The sequence below is a fragment of the Neoarius graeffei genome, chromosome 19, assembly GCF_027579695.1.
Source record: "Neoarius graeffei isolate fNeoGra1 chromosome 19, fNeoGra1.pri, whole genome shotgun sequence".
Lineage (NCBI taxonomy): Eukaryota > Metazoa > Chordata > Actinopteri > Siluriformes > Ariidae > Neoarius > Neoarius graeffei.
The window spans coordinates 5,349,905-5,364,515 of NC_083587.1; the positions used below are offsets into that span (position 1 = coordinate 5,349,905).

At 43.1% G+C, this 14,611-nt stretch overlaps 1 protein-coding gene across 1 annotated transcript; it reads left to right on the forward strand.

The window, feature by feature from the left end:
- The first annotated feature begins 3,980 nt into the window (after positions 1 to 3,980).
- Positions 3,981 to 5,997, forward strand: LOC132868062 (uncharacterized). The gene is made up of 5 exons (XM_060901032.1): positions 3,981 to 4,026; positions 4,817 to 4,937; positions 5,149 to 5,236; positions 5,351 to 5,521; positions 5,746 to 5,997. Exons 1-5 carry the CDS (start codon positions 3,981 to 3,983, stop codon positions 5,995 to 5,997), a joined length of 678 nt encoding a protein of 225 aa, XP_060757015.1.
- The last annotated feature ends 8,614 nt before the right edge of the window (positions 5,998 to 14,611 follow it).

Here is a 14,611-nt window from a genome sequence, read left to right on the forward strand (position 1 = left end):
TTTGTTGATGGTTACTACATCCAGGTGCACAACAATATAGTGACATGATGGAAGTCTTGCTGAAAATAAACACTTTCTTTGCTGCCGTTCCTCAATGTTGGCTGTGGTAAACTACTGGTAGTACACGTCCAAAATGGCAGCCGCGTTTGTCGTGACGTCACGTGAAAAGGGTCCATAGGCTGGATGATGCTGGAGTACAGAAGGGACAGGAGGTGAGGGGCGACAGAGAAAGCACTGAGCTTGCGGATGACATAGAGCCTTTGTTGAGACCTCTTGTGGATGTTAGTGATGTGTTGATCAAATGTCAGCTTATTGTCTATAGTGAGTCCCAGGTACTTGAAATGGCTGACCTGTTCAACCTTCTGATTATGGATGAGAGTGGAGGGCAGAACAATGGTGTCTGAATTGTGAAATACCATTACCTTTGTTTTTGCCACATTGAGTTCCAGAAAATTATCTGTACACCACTGGGTAAAAAGAGAGATAGATGATTGATAGGCCGTGACAGAATCATTGTTGCTCAGCAAACCTAGGATGGCAGTGTCGTCAGAATATTTAAAGTATGTGGTGACAGGTGAGGGACTGATGCAGTCGTTGGTGTAGAGGGTGTAGAGGAAAGGGCTATTCCTTGCGGAGCTCCCGTGTTAGTGATGATGGTGGATGATGTCACTGTGCCTATCCTGACAGCCTCTGGTCTGTTGGTGAGGAAGTTGTGAATCCAGCTGATGAGGGGTGGTGGAATGTTGAGGTGGCAGAGTTTCTTGATCATCTGGTGGCATTGAATGGTGTTAAAGGCTGAACTAAAGTCTACAAAGAGGATGGCTGCGAAGTTACCCGGTGATTCCAGGTGTTGCAGGAGGGAGTGGAGAAGGCATGCAACAGCATTCTCCGTCCCCCTGCTGGCCCTGTAGGCAAACTGGTATGGGTCCAGCAGGGGGCAGACAATTGGCAGTATGGTGTGGAGGATGAGCTTTTCCAGGCATTTCATGATGATGGAGGTGAGTGCAACTGGCTGGTAGTGGTTGGGTTCACAGGGGCATGTGTTCTTAGGTACAGGGATGATAGCTGAGGTTTTCCAGATGGTGGGTATGGTTGCTGACTTGTACGAGTCCCAGAAGATGGCATGAAGAGGGGGGGCCAGTTCTATAGCACAGAGCTTCAACACCCTGGCTAAGATGTTATCTGGCCCAGGTGCCTTTCCAGTCTTGCATCTGCTCAGCTGCCGCTGTACATCCTCTATTGTGAATGGGGGGTGACTGGGTGTGTCCGAGGGTAGGGCATTGAGAAGCTCCTCACATGTGACTGAGTGGTCTTGTGTGTCGAACCATGCATAGAAAGAGTTCAAGGTGGCAGCAAAGTTGGTGGGCTCTATAATAGTGGAGTGAGACTGACTAGCTGATTGTCCTGTGAGCATTTTTACTTTATGGAAGGCTTGTTTGGTATTCATAGTGCTGAATTCCTGTTCTAGTTTGTCTTTGTATTCGTGCTTGGCTTTAATGATGTCCGTTTTTATTTGTCTATTTAGTAAGTTGACAGTAGCCCAGTCCTTACATTGAAAAGCCTTATGTTTCTCTCTCAAACTGTTTTTAATGTGATGTGTGATCCAGGGTTTGGAGTTGGGAAAACGTCTGACAGTTTTTGTAGGAATGTTGCATGAGACACAGAAGTTGATGTAGTCCATGAGCACTGTCACCCTGTGCTCCAAATCCCCCTGGAAAATGTCCCAATCTGTGCACCCGAGTGAGCCCTGTAATTGTGCAATTGCATCCTCCGACCAGAGGGCGGTGTGATGTATGCGTGGTTTGGTGCGCTTCATTTCCAGTTTGTAGTGTGGCAGCAGGAAAACAACGTTGTGATCAGAGTAGCCGAGTGGTGGGTGTGCGTGGGCAATGAAAGCGTCAGCAATGTTTCCATAACACAAGTCCAGCGTGTTGTTCTTTCTGGTGGGGATGTTCACATACTGATGTAAAGAGGGCATGACACAGTCCATTCTGCAGCTGTTAAAATCTCCTAGGACGAATGCTGGGGCATCCGGATACTTAGCCATCATGTGGCTAGTAACCTCGGCTACCAGATCCGCTGCAGCTCCGGTGTTAGCACTTGGTGGGATGTAAACACAGCTGACCACGATGGTGGGGAATTCCCTCGGGAGGTAGAAGGGGCGTAGTGACAGCGACAGCATCTCTAAGTCCGGTGTACAGACTGTGTGGTGGACTTTGATGTTCGTGCACCACCGCTTGTTGACAAAGATGCAGATGCCTCCGCCTCTGTCCTTACCCGATCGGCTGGTCCTGTCAGCTCGCAAGGTGGAAAAGTTGTCAAGACTGACCTCCGTGTCCGGAACATCCCCATCCAGCCAGGTCTCTGTCACGGCGATGATACATGCATCCCTGAAGGCCCGCTCCACCCGGCATTTGGCATGCAATATGTCCATCTTGTTCCGGAGGAAGCGTACATTTGCCAGTACTATGGAGGGGAGAGGGGGTCTGAAGGGTTGCCTTCTCAACCTGGTGGGTACACCTCCTCGCCTACCTCTCTTCCTCCAACGAGTCTCTGGAGGGAGATCGACTGCTGGTTTCACATTGCAGAGGGGGGAAGAGCGTAGTTGGAGAAGCTCAGCCCGGTTGTAAGTGAGTTGTCTGTGTCCACCATCCTCTGATAGTAACGCCAAGCAGTTGTTGTTTAGGATCTGTTGTTGTTGTTGTTGTTGTTTGGAATCCATAGCAACAGGCATATAATCTGTAAAAAAATATATCATCCAAAAAGCTTTATAGAGTGTCCTTATCCCGGGTGTGTAGCTTAAACAATACTGGACTAAAACAATGACAATAAACAGTCAATCGACCGTACAAAAAACGATAAACAATAACAAAACGCGGACGTGGTGTAGCAAGTTGACAGAGAGTGTCGTCGCAGCAGCGCATGCGCTGTATTGTCGTATTGCCGTAATGCGTAATGGCACCTGTGTTGGTTGAGCTTAGCCAATGCCTAGCTGCAGACAAGGCAGCACTAACCCAGTTGAAGCTATCCTGCACTGCAGCTTCTTATAAAATGATTTATGGTTTGGGCCAATCGTTCTCTGAGAAAACCTTCGCCAATCTGCGTGCCTACCCATTCTCTCTGAACATTGATGAGAGTACATCTAATAGCTACAAGAAGGTCCTTTCCATGCTTGTCAGCTATTTTAACCAAGAACTAAATGATGTTGTGGTAGACCACCTGGGTTCTCTTGAAGTCTTAAAAGTCAGTGCAGCGAATTTGGAGAGGGTTATATGTAATTTTTTTCAGGAAAATAACATTCCCTGGTCAAACCTTATCGGCATAATGCTTGATTCATGTAATGTAATGCGTGGAAGCAAGTCAGGACTAGAGACAAGGATACGCCAAAAACACTGCCCCACTCTTCTGGATGTGGATGAGGACTCATGTCATCATGTCCACAATGTGGCAAAGACATTCGCTGCTCCATTCTCGAACTTCTTGGAGGCCCTCTTCACAGACATCCATACAGATAATCAATGGGCATCAGATCAGGTATCTGAACATGCATTTTTTTCTTTCTGTTGAAAAAATTTTTTGCACTTAACTGGATTATTAACTGTTTTGGTTTTGCTATTAGTTTAAGATAATATGTCTTAACTTGCAGTTGGATTACTTGAAGATAATTTGCGAGTTCTTGGATGTCCCTGCCACAAATCCCCCAAGATTTATCTCCCATCGCTGGCTGTCAGCATATGATGTTGGACTTAGCACCAAAAGAATGCTACCAGCACTAAGGATACTTTACTATGGTTTCATGAACAAGCAGGACCAAGATGTGTACAAGGAGGTTCTACAAGACATGTACAGAGAGCATGAAGTGAGTGACCAGGCTCAAAGGAGGATTGAATTAATTCACAAGGATGTCTGCAAGAAGGGTATGTTTGTACCTACTGTATGTATGTGTGCATGTATGTAATGTAACCATGCATTATGTAACCATGTCGAAGGAACAAAAAATCCTACCACAAATTTTAGTGCTCTGTTGTAGTAAAATGATGTAGTAGGAAATCGCTATGTGTCTTATCTGCATGTGAGAGAACATCTATAGCTGCTGTATCAGTACAAGCACAAGTACTACTATTACTGTTATTACTGTTATAATCTGTACAACATCTAAACCATACCATTGGTATGTTGCACAAACTTTAAATCTGTATGTCCTGTAATCTATACATTATTTTCATGTCTTTTTGAAGCAATGACTGAACAGGGGAAGAATAGGAAGGCCCGAATTTGTCAAAAGATTTGGGTGGAAAGCCGAAAAGTGGACTTGCATCTTAGGCCGAATCCCATTTCACCCCTTGGACCTACCCCTTGGCCCTTCCCCTCCATTTTGCGCGTTCACATGAAGGGGTAGGGGTATCCCAATCCCAGTTAACACGGAGGGGTAGGGGAAGGGGTAGGGCTTCTGTACCCCTCCAAACGGAGATTTTCCTGGAGCTGACTCCGAACGAAGGGGTTTGAGTGATTTCCCACAATGCCATGCGGATTTCATCGAGATTTCATGCGGATTTCAGAAAGATGGCGGTTCCCGCGGCGAAAGATTGTCATAAATGTAAGTATTTTCTCCATTATTTACATAAGTTGTTATAACCGTTCTATTACTATGTCAATAGTGTTAACTAGCCTATTAACATTAACGTATTATAACATTAACGTTGTGTGATCGGTTGATGCAATGAAAATTGTGAACAAAGTTGTTATTTAGCAGTTAGCTCAAGTAATTACAAACAACAGAGGATCTGCTTTTCTGTTGTGTCGTTATGTTAACCAGCTTCCCATCCCTGTGTACTTGAACTAGGGAATCCAGAGGAAACACGCCGCTTGATTCGCTTTCGAGCTGAGAATGAGCAGCGATTTCTGAAATCCAAAGCTGCTGCTAAAAAGCTTTGGGAGTGAGTATTGTTTTCGGTTGCTTGACTGCGTACGTTTTGTTCTGTTATTCTCGCTTTTATTGTTTACATGAGTGTTCTGACACCTCATTCTGTCGGATGTGGTGCACGAAGCGCCAAAGATATCCCATTCAGTGGTGTTAGTTAACAAATCACACCCTACATTAGCTTGCTCTTCACAGTGTTTACATCACTCCTCATATTTATGATACAGGACGCTGATCAAGGAGCTTGGCCTGGAGGGAAAGGTGACCTCCCAGCAAGCATCAAAAAAGTGGGAGAACTTGAAAAAGAAGTATAAGGTATGTGGGCAGCAATGTCGTTCTAGTAGATGGATGAATGTATTATTTAAATGATTTTCAGTTAGCAATGCAAAGATGTTTTCATAAATACAAATTTCTATTTGCTTACTGCAGGAGCTGAAAAATCCACTCTCTGGGAGTGGGACAGATGAGGGCCAAACAACTGCGTGCACATGGCAGTTTTTTGAGGACATGCACGAGGTGTTGGGATCCAGGCCATCCATTGACCCTCCAGTGGTAGTGGAATCATTTTGTCCTGATGCTGATCCCACACTTCTTCTGATGGTAAAGATGCTGCCATGGATTATTTTTTTGGTGATCTTTGTAAAGACTGATAATGTGTATGGTTTAACGTTGTGGAATGCAAACCAGTATGTTATTCTTTTTGTTTTCAAAAACTATATTTCAACTTACTTGAATTGTACACACCAACCAATTCTGGACTAAAATACCTTCACATTTTTTTCTCGCTTTGGAAAAAAGCAAATGTAATATTTTCTTCATTTCAGGAAATCGCCGGGCCCTCCTTAGACACCTTTTTTCCCATGGCAGCCAGCACCTCTGATGCTGACACATCTACTACCTCTAGCCCTGCTCCTATTCCCCCAACCCCGTCCCCAAAGAAGAAGAGGAAGAGGAAGTTAGACTTGATAAATTTCCTTGCACAGGAGAGTGAGAAGGCGCAGAAGCGCCATGAGGAGACCAAGGAGAAGACGGAGTGCTTTTTGGGTCTTTTTGAAAAATTGGTAGAAAAACTTTGAGTTCATTTTGTCTTCTTGTTAAATCAAGTCAACTTTCTTATATTTGAGACATGTAAAGTTTGTCTTTACCTGACATGTTTGGACTGTGTAGTTTCCGTCTTCTGCGGAGGGTCACACTGGTGTTGGCGTGTGACATGCTTTAATCAGCACGTCACACCCCAACACCAGTGTGACCCTCTGAGGAAGATGGAAGCTACACCGTACAAACATGTCAGGTAAAGACAAACTTTACATGTCTCAAATATAAGAAAGTTGACTCGATTTAAAACTTTTTTGTTTCAGTACAGTTCTTCCCATTTTTATTTATTTCTCTTTTTCATTTGAAGTTCTTAATGTGTTCTTAATGTGTATTGTGTGCAATGTTTACATGTTTGACTGACTTTTTGCACTTCAACGCTGACTGATGTGAAGGGATAAGCAGCTGTTTTTTTTTTTTACTTTACTAAAATACTTTTCTATTTTTCATATGTATATATATATATATTTTTTCATAAATCGTGCAACAGGAGTACCGCTAGTACATTTGAATAATGTAGCGGCCTAATAAAGTGCACTATGTTTTTTACCAGTTTGAGAGCATGATTACCACACCAACCACACATTAATAACATCTGAAACGGATATTGGCATGAAAAGATGTATTAGGATAAAAAAATAACAATATACATTCCTGAGGTCAATGAAAAACAAAGTGTCAAAAAAGAACATTTTAAATAAGTTTCAGTATTAAAAAAAAAAAAAGTACACTCCACAAGCCTACAAAGTCACAGCTGGGCAGCCAGTCTGTCCCTTGATGCATTTCCAGATGTCTCATTAGCTGCTAGGGGCTCCCGGGGAGCTTGGGGATCTAGCAGGTCCTGTACCACATCGTCATCTGGCTCCAGCAGGTCCCCATTCTCCAGACAGATGTTGTGCAGAAAGGCACAGGATGCAATGACCTGAGGTGCAAAGATCGGTTTAATCTCCAGGGCTTTGAAAAGAGTACACCTCCACCTGCTCTTCATTACGCCAAAAGCCCTTTCGATTATGCTGCGGCCCTTGGCATGGTAATGATTGAAGCACCCCTGCATTGGTCCAGTAACTGGCTCCTTGTATGGTGTAATGAGGCAGATAGGTGTGTCCAAACATGGATAGCCACCATCTCCTAGGAGAATGTAGCCTGGTGGAGGGTACCATCTTGCTGTATAAAACCTGCTGTTTTTCATGACTCGTGTGTCGTGAACTGACCCCGGGTAGCCAACAAAGATGTCCAAAAACTTTCCACTGGAATCACATATTGCCTGCATGTTAATTGAATAGAATCCTTTGTAATTCAAATCGTCTATTCTGTGCCATGCTGGTGGCTTAATCCGTATGTGGCTTCCGTCTATTGCACCCACAACATTGCTGAATGCAGGGCTCCCTGAAAGTTGGGCAAATCCTTGGCCGACTGCATGCAGCTCTCCAGTCTTGGGGAAAGAGATGGCACGGTGCAGATTGGTGCAGATCTTATTTGCTACTTTGTGGACAATGCGGTGAACTGTGGATTTGGGTATATTGAAAACTCTGGAGACAACAGTATAAGACAGTCCATGAGCCAGCCAGTAGACATAGACAATGACTTCTAGCTGACTACCCCAGCCATGGTCCTGTTCTGTTTGTAGCAGTCTCTGCACACTATCCATAGCCCTTCTGCTGAGGTGAAAGTCCCGTTTCAACTCTGACTCTACATTGAACCACAGATGCAGGATGGGCATCTTGTAATCCAGTCTACAGTATGTAGGATGACTCGTCTGAAAAAGAAAAGAAGGAAGGATTTGTTTAGCTAGTGTCTGTGGCCTTCCATTCATCCAACCAACGAATTCACTGTACCTACCATGCATCCATGCTTCACATTTTCATTATTTTCAGTTATCAGATGAACACAGATAAAAAATGTATTCATGTGTATCACAAGCGATAGGATGCAAAGTAACCAATACATGCTAACGCTAGCTTGTATGTTGTGTAGCTTGGCTAAACTAACATGTTTGTTGTAACGTTACATTATACATACCATCAAATCGTTAATTATTGCTCCCAGGTGTCGTAAACGTCTTCGTCTACTGGCATTTCTCCGTTTAGCTGCAGACAACCGTAAAAAGAGGCCTATAGCCCAGGACACAGTGATCACAACAGCAGCAGACGGCATTTCAGCAGAGATTTCTGGTTCTGCCTCTGGCTCTGACTGTAGTGGCTGGTCGCAGCCAATGACGCATTTGGTCGCGTTTTGCTAACGTAAACGCTGACGGAGGTACGCGATGACGTATGCGATCGTTGAAGGGCTATCACAATATGTAGGGGTTGAATTTCAAGCCCTATCCCTTGTAGCTCAGTTTCAAGGGGAAGGGCCAAGGGGAAGGGGGAGGGGGAGGGGTAGAAATTAGAATTGGGATTGGGCCTTAGTATTTTAGATAACCTGCACTTTATTTTTGAATAATCCCCTAGGACATGCTGCCACCTACTGGTTAAAAATACAAAAGTGTAATCATGAAAATCCATCATCTCATCTCATCTCATCTCATCTCATTATCTCTAGCCGCTTTATCCTGTTCTACAGGGTCACAGGCAAGCTGGAGCCTATCCCAGCTGACTACGGGTGAAAGGCGGGGTACACCGTGGACAAGTCGCCAGGTCATCACAGGGCTGAAAATCCATCATATTGGACAAATAAAAATATGCATTGTAATCCCCCATTTCATTTCATGGACTGATTTGAAAATGTACATCTTGTGTTTAATATCTTACACATCTTGTACAAAAATGTTATTTTGATTAATTGCTTAGAAGATTTGGACATTTTCCAATTCAGTGATTGTTTTTATGTCCTGCATGATGCTACCATCCATGTTTAAATACATCATGGGACAAATATAAATGTGTAATGTAATCACCCATTTCATGTCATGGACTGATATGAACATTTCTTTAATGGTGGTTAGGTCAGAATCCTGATTTCATTTGGAAGAAAAGCAGTATTAAAAATCTTGTCATTGTACTGCAACAATGAAATTGCCGATATAAATGTGTTTTGTATATTATGTGTTGCAGGTAATCATGGATTTTATTGAAAATGTCACCAAGGCGTTCATCAATTGTGGCAAATACATGCAGGTCAAACTACCCCTGAAAAGTAAAACCCTGCAGGCCTTGTCCTCCATTGATCCTGTGGTGAGGGACCATTCACAGACAGTTATCCAGCTGAAGGAGTTGGCTATTATCATGAAGCACTTGGTGCCCACAGAGAGTGACCCCAGCATGGAGATACTAAGGTACAATGTGGACCCCAACCTGGTCAACTACGAAGACGGAGATGACATTGTGAAGTAGTGGGCCCATGTCATAAGTCTGGGGAAGTATCCAGCCCTCACACAGGTCATCAGAGGTGCCCTCTCCATCTTCCATGGGCCACTAGTAGAGTCCTCCTTCAGCCTCATGGGTGATGTGATTGACAAGAAAAGTGCCAACATGAGGATCACTACCTTTAATGCTGTGCAAACAGTTAAATACACCCTAAGATCAAGGGGGAGGACAGGAATCACTCTGTTCAAGAGGGAAGATGTGAAACTTGGGCCAGTGGACAAAACTGTCTGCCGCAACATCAGGGCAGCAGGGAAAAAGGATAAATCCTTCAGAGAGAATAGAATTGAGGAAAGGAAGAAGAGGCAGGCAGAGTATGGCTGTAGAGCTTCCTGCGGAAGTGCTGAGAGGGCCAAGACCACTGCTCAAGCAGAAGAAAGGCAGGCATGGCTGAGACATGTGGCAAAGCAGAAAAATGCAGCTAGACGCAAGGCCCTGGAGACATTGGAGATGGCAAGGAAGAAGAAGAAACAGTAGAGAGCTGGGGAGCTGGAAGATGTATACTGTACCGAAGGGACTGGCACAATAGTCTAATAAGTTCTATTTTGGAATAAAATTTACATTCAATTTTCCAGCATTGTCTCAGTGTTCTTTACTTTTAAAAATTTCCAAGGAACTGGGACAGTGTATTTTCATATAAAGAACTTTGTGTGTGTATAGGGTGAGCCCTGGATGGCAGAGGTTGGTGGCAATGTAATTATATGATATTTGCTGCGGAGGCACGGCTTCGATAATCTCACTGCTTTTTGACCATACCTCTGTTTGCATCCCTGGGTATAGCAGGTAAACATGAGATAAGCAGAATAAACAAACTAATAGCTGTTAAGGTGAGGTAGTGCGGAATAGTGCAAATGAGCGAGGTAAAGTGAAATGTGCAGTCCCTGAGTTCAGTGTGTTAATGAACGTTGAGAGTATATATATATATATATATATATATATATATATATATATATATATGTATATATATATATATATATATATACTCTCATTGTTGTCCGTAATGAGGCCCGAGTTGGTTGTGTCGTCAGCAATGTTGATGTTGGCGCTGTATTTAGCAGTGCAGTCGTGGGCGAACAAGGAGTACATGAGGGGACTGAGCACACAGCCCAGTGGCGCACCTGTGTTCAGGATACAGTACCTTGCAAAAGTATTCATACCCCTTGAACTTTTTCACATTTTTCCACCTTACAACCACAAACTTAAAAGTTTTTTATTGAGATTTTATGTGATAGACCAACACAGAGTAGCACATAATTGTGAAGTGAAACAAAAATGATAAATGGTCTTCAAAATTTTAAACAAATAAAAATCTGAAAAATGTGGTGTGCATTAGTATTCAGCCCCCTGTACTCTGATACCTCTAAATACAATCCAGTGCAATCAATTGCCTTCAGAAGTCATCTAATTAGTTAATAGAGTCCTGCTGTGTGTAATTTACTCTCAGCATAAATACACTTGTTCTGTGAAGGCCTCAGTGGTTTGTTAGAGAACACTGAAGAACAAACAGCATCATGAAGACCAAAGAACTCACCAGACAGGTCAGGGATAAAGTTCTGGAGAAGTTTAAAGCAGGGTTAAGTTATAAAAAATATCCCAAGCTCTGAACATCTCAAGAAGCACTGTTCAATCCATCATTCAAAAATGGAAAAAGTATGGCACAACTGCAAACCTACCAAGACATGGCCATCCACCTAAACTGACAGAGCGAGCAAGGAGAGCACTGGTCAGAGAAGCAGCCAAGAGGCCCATGATCACTCAGGAGGAGCTGCAGAAATCCACAGCTCAGGTGGGAGAATCTGTGCACAGGACAACTATAAGTCGTACACGCCACAAATCTGGCCTTTTTGGAAGAGTGGCAAGAAGACAGCCATTGTTGAAAGACAGGCATAAGAAGCCATGTAGGGGACACAGCAAACATGTAGAAGAAGGTGCTTTGGTCAGATGAGACCAAAGTTGAACTTTTTGGCCTAAATGCAAAGCGCTGTGTGTGTGGTGGAAAACTAACACTGCTCATCACCCTGCACACACCATCCCCACTGTGAAACATGGTGGTGGCAGCATCATGCTATGGGGATGCTTTTCTTCAGCAGGGACAAGGAAGCTGTTCAGAGTTGATGGGAAGATGGATGGAGCTAAATGCAGGGCAATTCTGGAAGAAAACCTGTTGGAGGCTGCAAAAACTTGAGACTGGGAAGGAGATTCACCTTCCAGCAAGACAATGACCCTAAACATACAGCCAGAGCTACAATGGAATGGTTTAGATCAAAGAATATTCATGTGTTAGAATGGCCCAGTCAAAGTCCAGACCTAAATCCCATTGAGCATCTGTGGGAAGACTTGAAAATTGCTGTTAACAGATACTCTCCATACAATCTGGTTGAGCTTGAGTTATTTTGCAAAGAAGAATGGTCAAAAATTTCAGTGTCTAGATGTGCAAAGCTGGTAGAGACATACCACAAAAGACTTGGAGCTGTAATTGCAGCAAAAGGTGGCTCTACAAAGTATTGACGCAGGGGGGCTGAAAACTAATGCACATCACATTTTTCAGATTTTTATTTGTTTAAAATTTTGAAGACCATTTATCATTTTCATTTCACTTCACAATTATGTGCTACTCTGTGTTGGTCTATCACATAAAATCTCAATAAAAAACTTTTAAGTTTGTGGTTGTAAGGTGGAAAAATGTGAAAAAGTTCAAGGGGTATGAATACTTTTGCAAGGCACTGTAAGCGAGGAGGAAGTGTGGCTACCGATTATCACCACCTGGGGTCTGCCTGTCAGAAAGTCAAAGATCCATCTGCAAATGGTCATCTGCTCATGAAATCGTTAAATATTTCGTCATGATTGCATTTTCTGTGCTCATCCCAAGGCAGTTTTACTTATTAAGTGCAAATTTGCAGCTAAATGCTTTCAAGATCTTGCAACCTGATTTGATTTTGGTTGCTGGTCACAGCCCATGGTCAGACTGTGAGCTGAGCTTTGTCAGAGATAGCTTTCAGAAAACAGGTTTCGGTGGCCTTTTTGAAGGACACTTTAGCTTCAGAAAATGCTAAATGTAACTCAAAGAATGTTGAACCTTGGTCCTATCTACTGAGCTGTGCAGGCTCTAAGATGAGCTATATTGAACCATAGGATATGTATTTTCTTTTAGAACATGAAGAATTTTGTCCATCAGCTCACTTTGAAAATGTTACCAGAATTTTGTCCATCAGGTCACTTGGAAAATGTTACCGTTGGAAACAGTTGGTGCATTATGAAATGCAAAATATGATAAAGGAGACTCCAAACACTTGAGCAACTGAAATCCTATAATCAGGCAAGAATGGGACAACATTTCTCTTTCAAAACTACAGCAGGAGGCGTGGACTACCTGTCAAATTGGGCGGGACGTTCACGCCTCCATAGAGTAACATCAGCTGATAAGGCACATCACCACTTGACATCTGGTGACTGTTTTGAAGAAGGCGGAAGTGTTCGCCGAAACTGTCAACAAACGAGGTAACATACTAAAAAATACATATCTTAAGAAATGAACTCAAAGAATAGTTATAATAATCAGACATAATGAATTTTCACTACATATTAAAAATTTCTGCTCGCTGCATACATTTGACAAGGGCCAAAGGCTGTATCCAACTGCATGGAAGAAGCCATGAGTTAAACCCTGTAGCGCATGCTGAAATAGCTCAGTAGGGACAGTATTAGATTGAAGGTCCCTGATTCAGTCCTGGGTTTCAGAATTGATGGTTTGTGTACACCTTTGACCAAGTGGGTGCTAATTTTTTTGCCAGAGCGAGGTCAGTATATAGCAGTAATTTGATGGTAAAAACAATCTTGTAGCTGTGTCTTGGTTCCATGGTGTAATGGCTAACACTCTGAATCCAGTGGTCTGAGTTCAACTCTCAGTGGAACCTCTGAAGCTGTTGTTTGCACCTCTTGAAATAATATATTTCAAATGAAGGCTACTTTTGAGCAAGCTTGCATATCCCAAACCCTTTGTTTCCATCAACATGGAACAAGTTCTCTTCAAGATAGGTATGGTCCACTTCTGCAATTTTGGATCTGAGGTTTATTCCAGTACCATCACAGCTTCAATAATATTGGGCACTATAGGTCTGGATTTGGGTGCAACATGTTGGCTCGGGGAGCATTAGAACAGTTGGCAGTGGCACGGTGGTGTAGTGGATAACGCTGTCGCCTCACAGCCAGCATGTTCTGGGCTTGAGCCCAGTGGCTGATGGGGGCCTTTCTGTGTGGAGTATGCATACTCTGCCTGTGCGGGTTTCCTCTGGGTGCTCTGTTTTTCCCTGCAGTCTGAAGACATGCAGGTTAGGTTAATTGGTGGGACTAAATTGAGTGTAGGTGTGAATAGTTGTCTTTATGTGTTAGTCCTGTGATGATCTGGTGACTTGTCCAGTATATACCCTGCCTCTCGCCCATAGTCAACTGGGATAGGCCCTACCTTGCTTGCGACCCTGCACAGGATAAGTGGTTACAAATAATGGATGGATGGAAAGCATAATTGGCTGTGCCCCTAGAACCAATTCAGAGTGATAACTGCCCATCAATGTTTAACTCACATGGTGTGATGGACCATCCATTGTACCCTCTGTTGCCACATTGGATTGTGTGGGTTGGGCTGCGAACAAGCTCAAGTTCTGATCAGATCTTGTGCCCTTTAAATGAAAAACACCTCAGTCAGTCCCCTCAGAATGAAATAGTGGTCAACTGGTGAATTCTCACTAAGGACTTTCTGGAAAAGCAGCCAGCTAATGACTGTATTATTTAGTGGTGAATAAAAGAAGAGAAAATACAAAGAAAAAGACCATCTATCTGTCTATCATACCCTAACAATGGCTACTACCTTCCTGGAGCCTTTGGTAATTGCTATGTTTTGGAGTGGTTTTGAGTGATTCAAGCAACTAAAGATACATTTTAGAGTTTATGAAATTAAAGTTACTTTCAAAATGAAGCACAATTAGATGAATTGAAAAAGGACCACTGATTTTTAAGAGATTCATAAGTGCTTCTCTTTGAGGCAATCTCATGTGTGTATATGAATTTCCTGTGTCCTGCAATCAGTTGAGTTACTGTATTTCAAAGACACATTCAGATACAAGGAATCGATTGACATTTTGCGAAACAACCAGAGAATCTCTTGTTTTGGAGAACATTTCCCTCACCAGAAAAAGGTTTCCCCTGTCCTGAAAACAACAGGACCTGTAAAGGAGGGAAC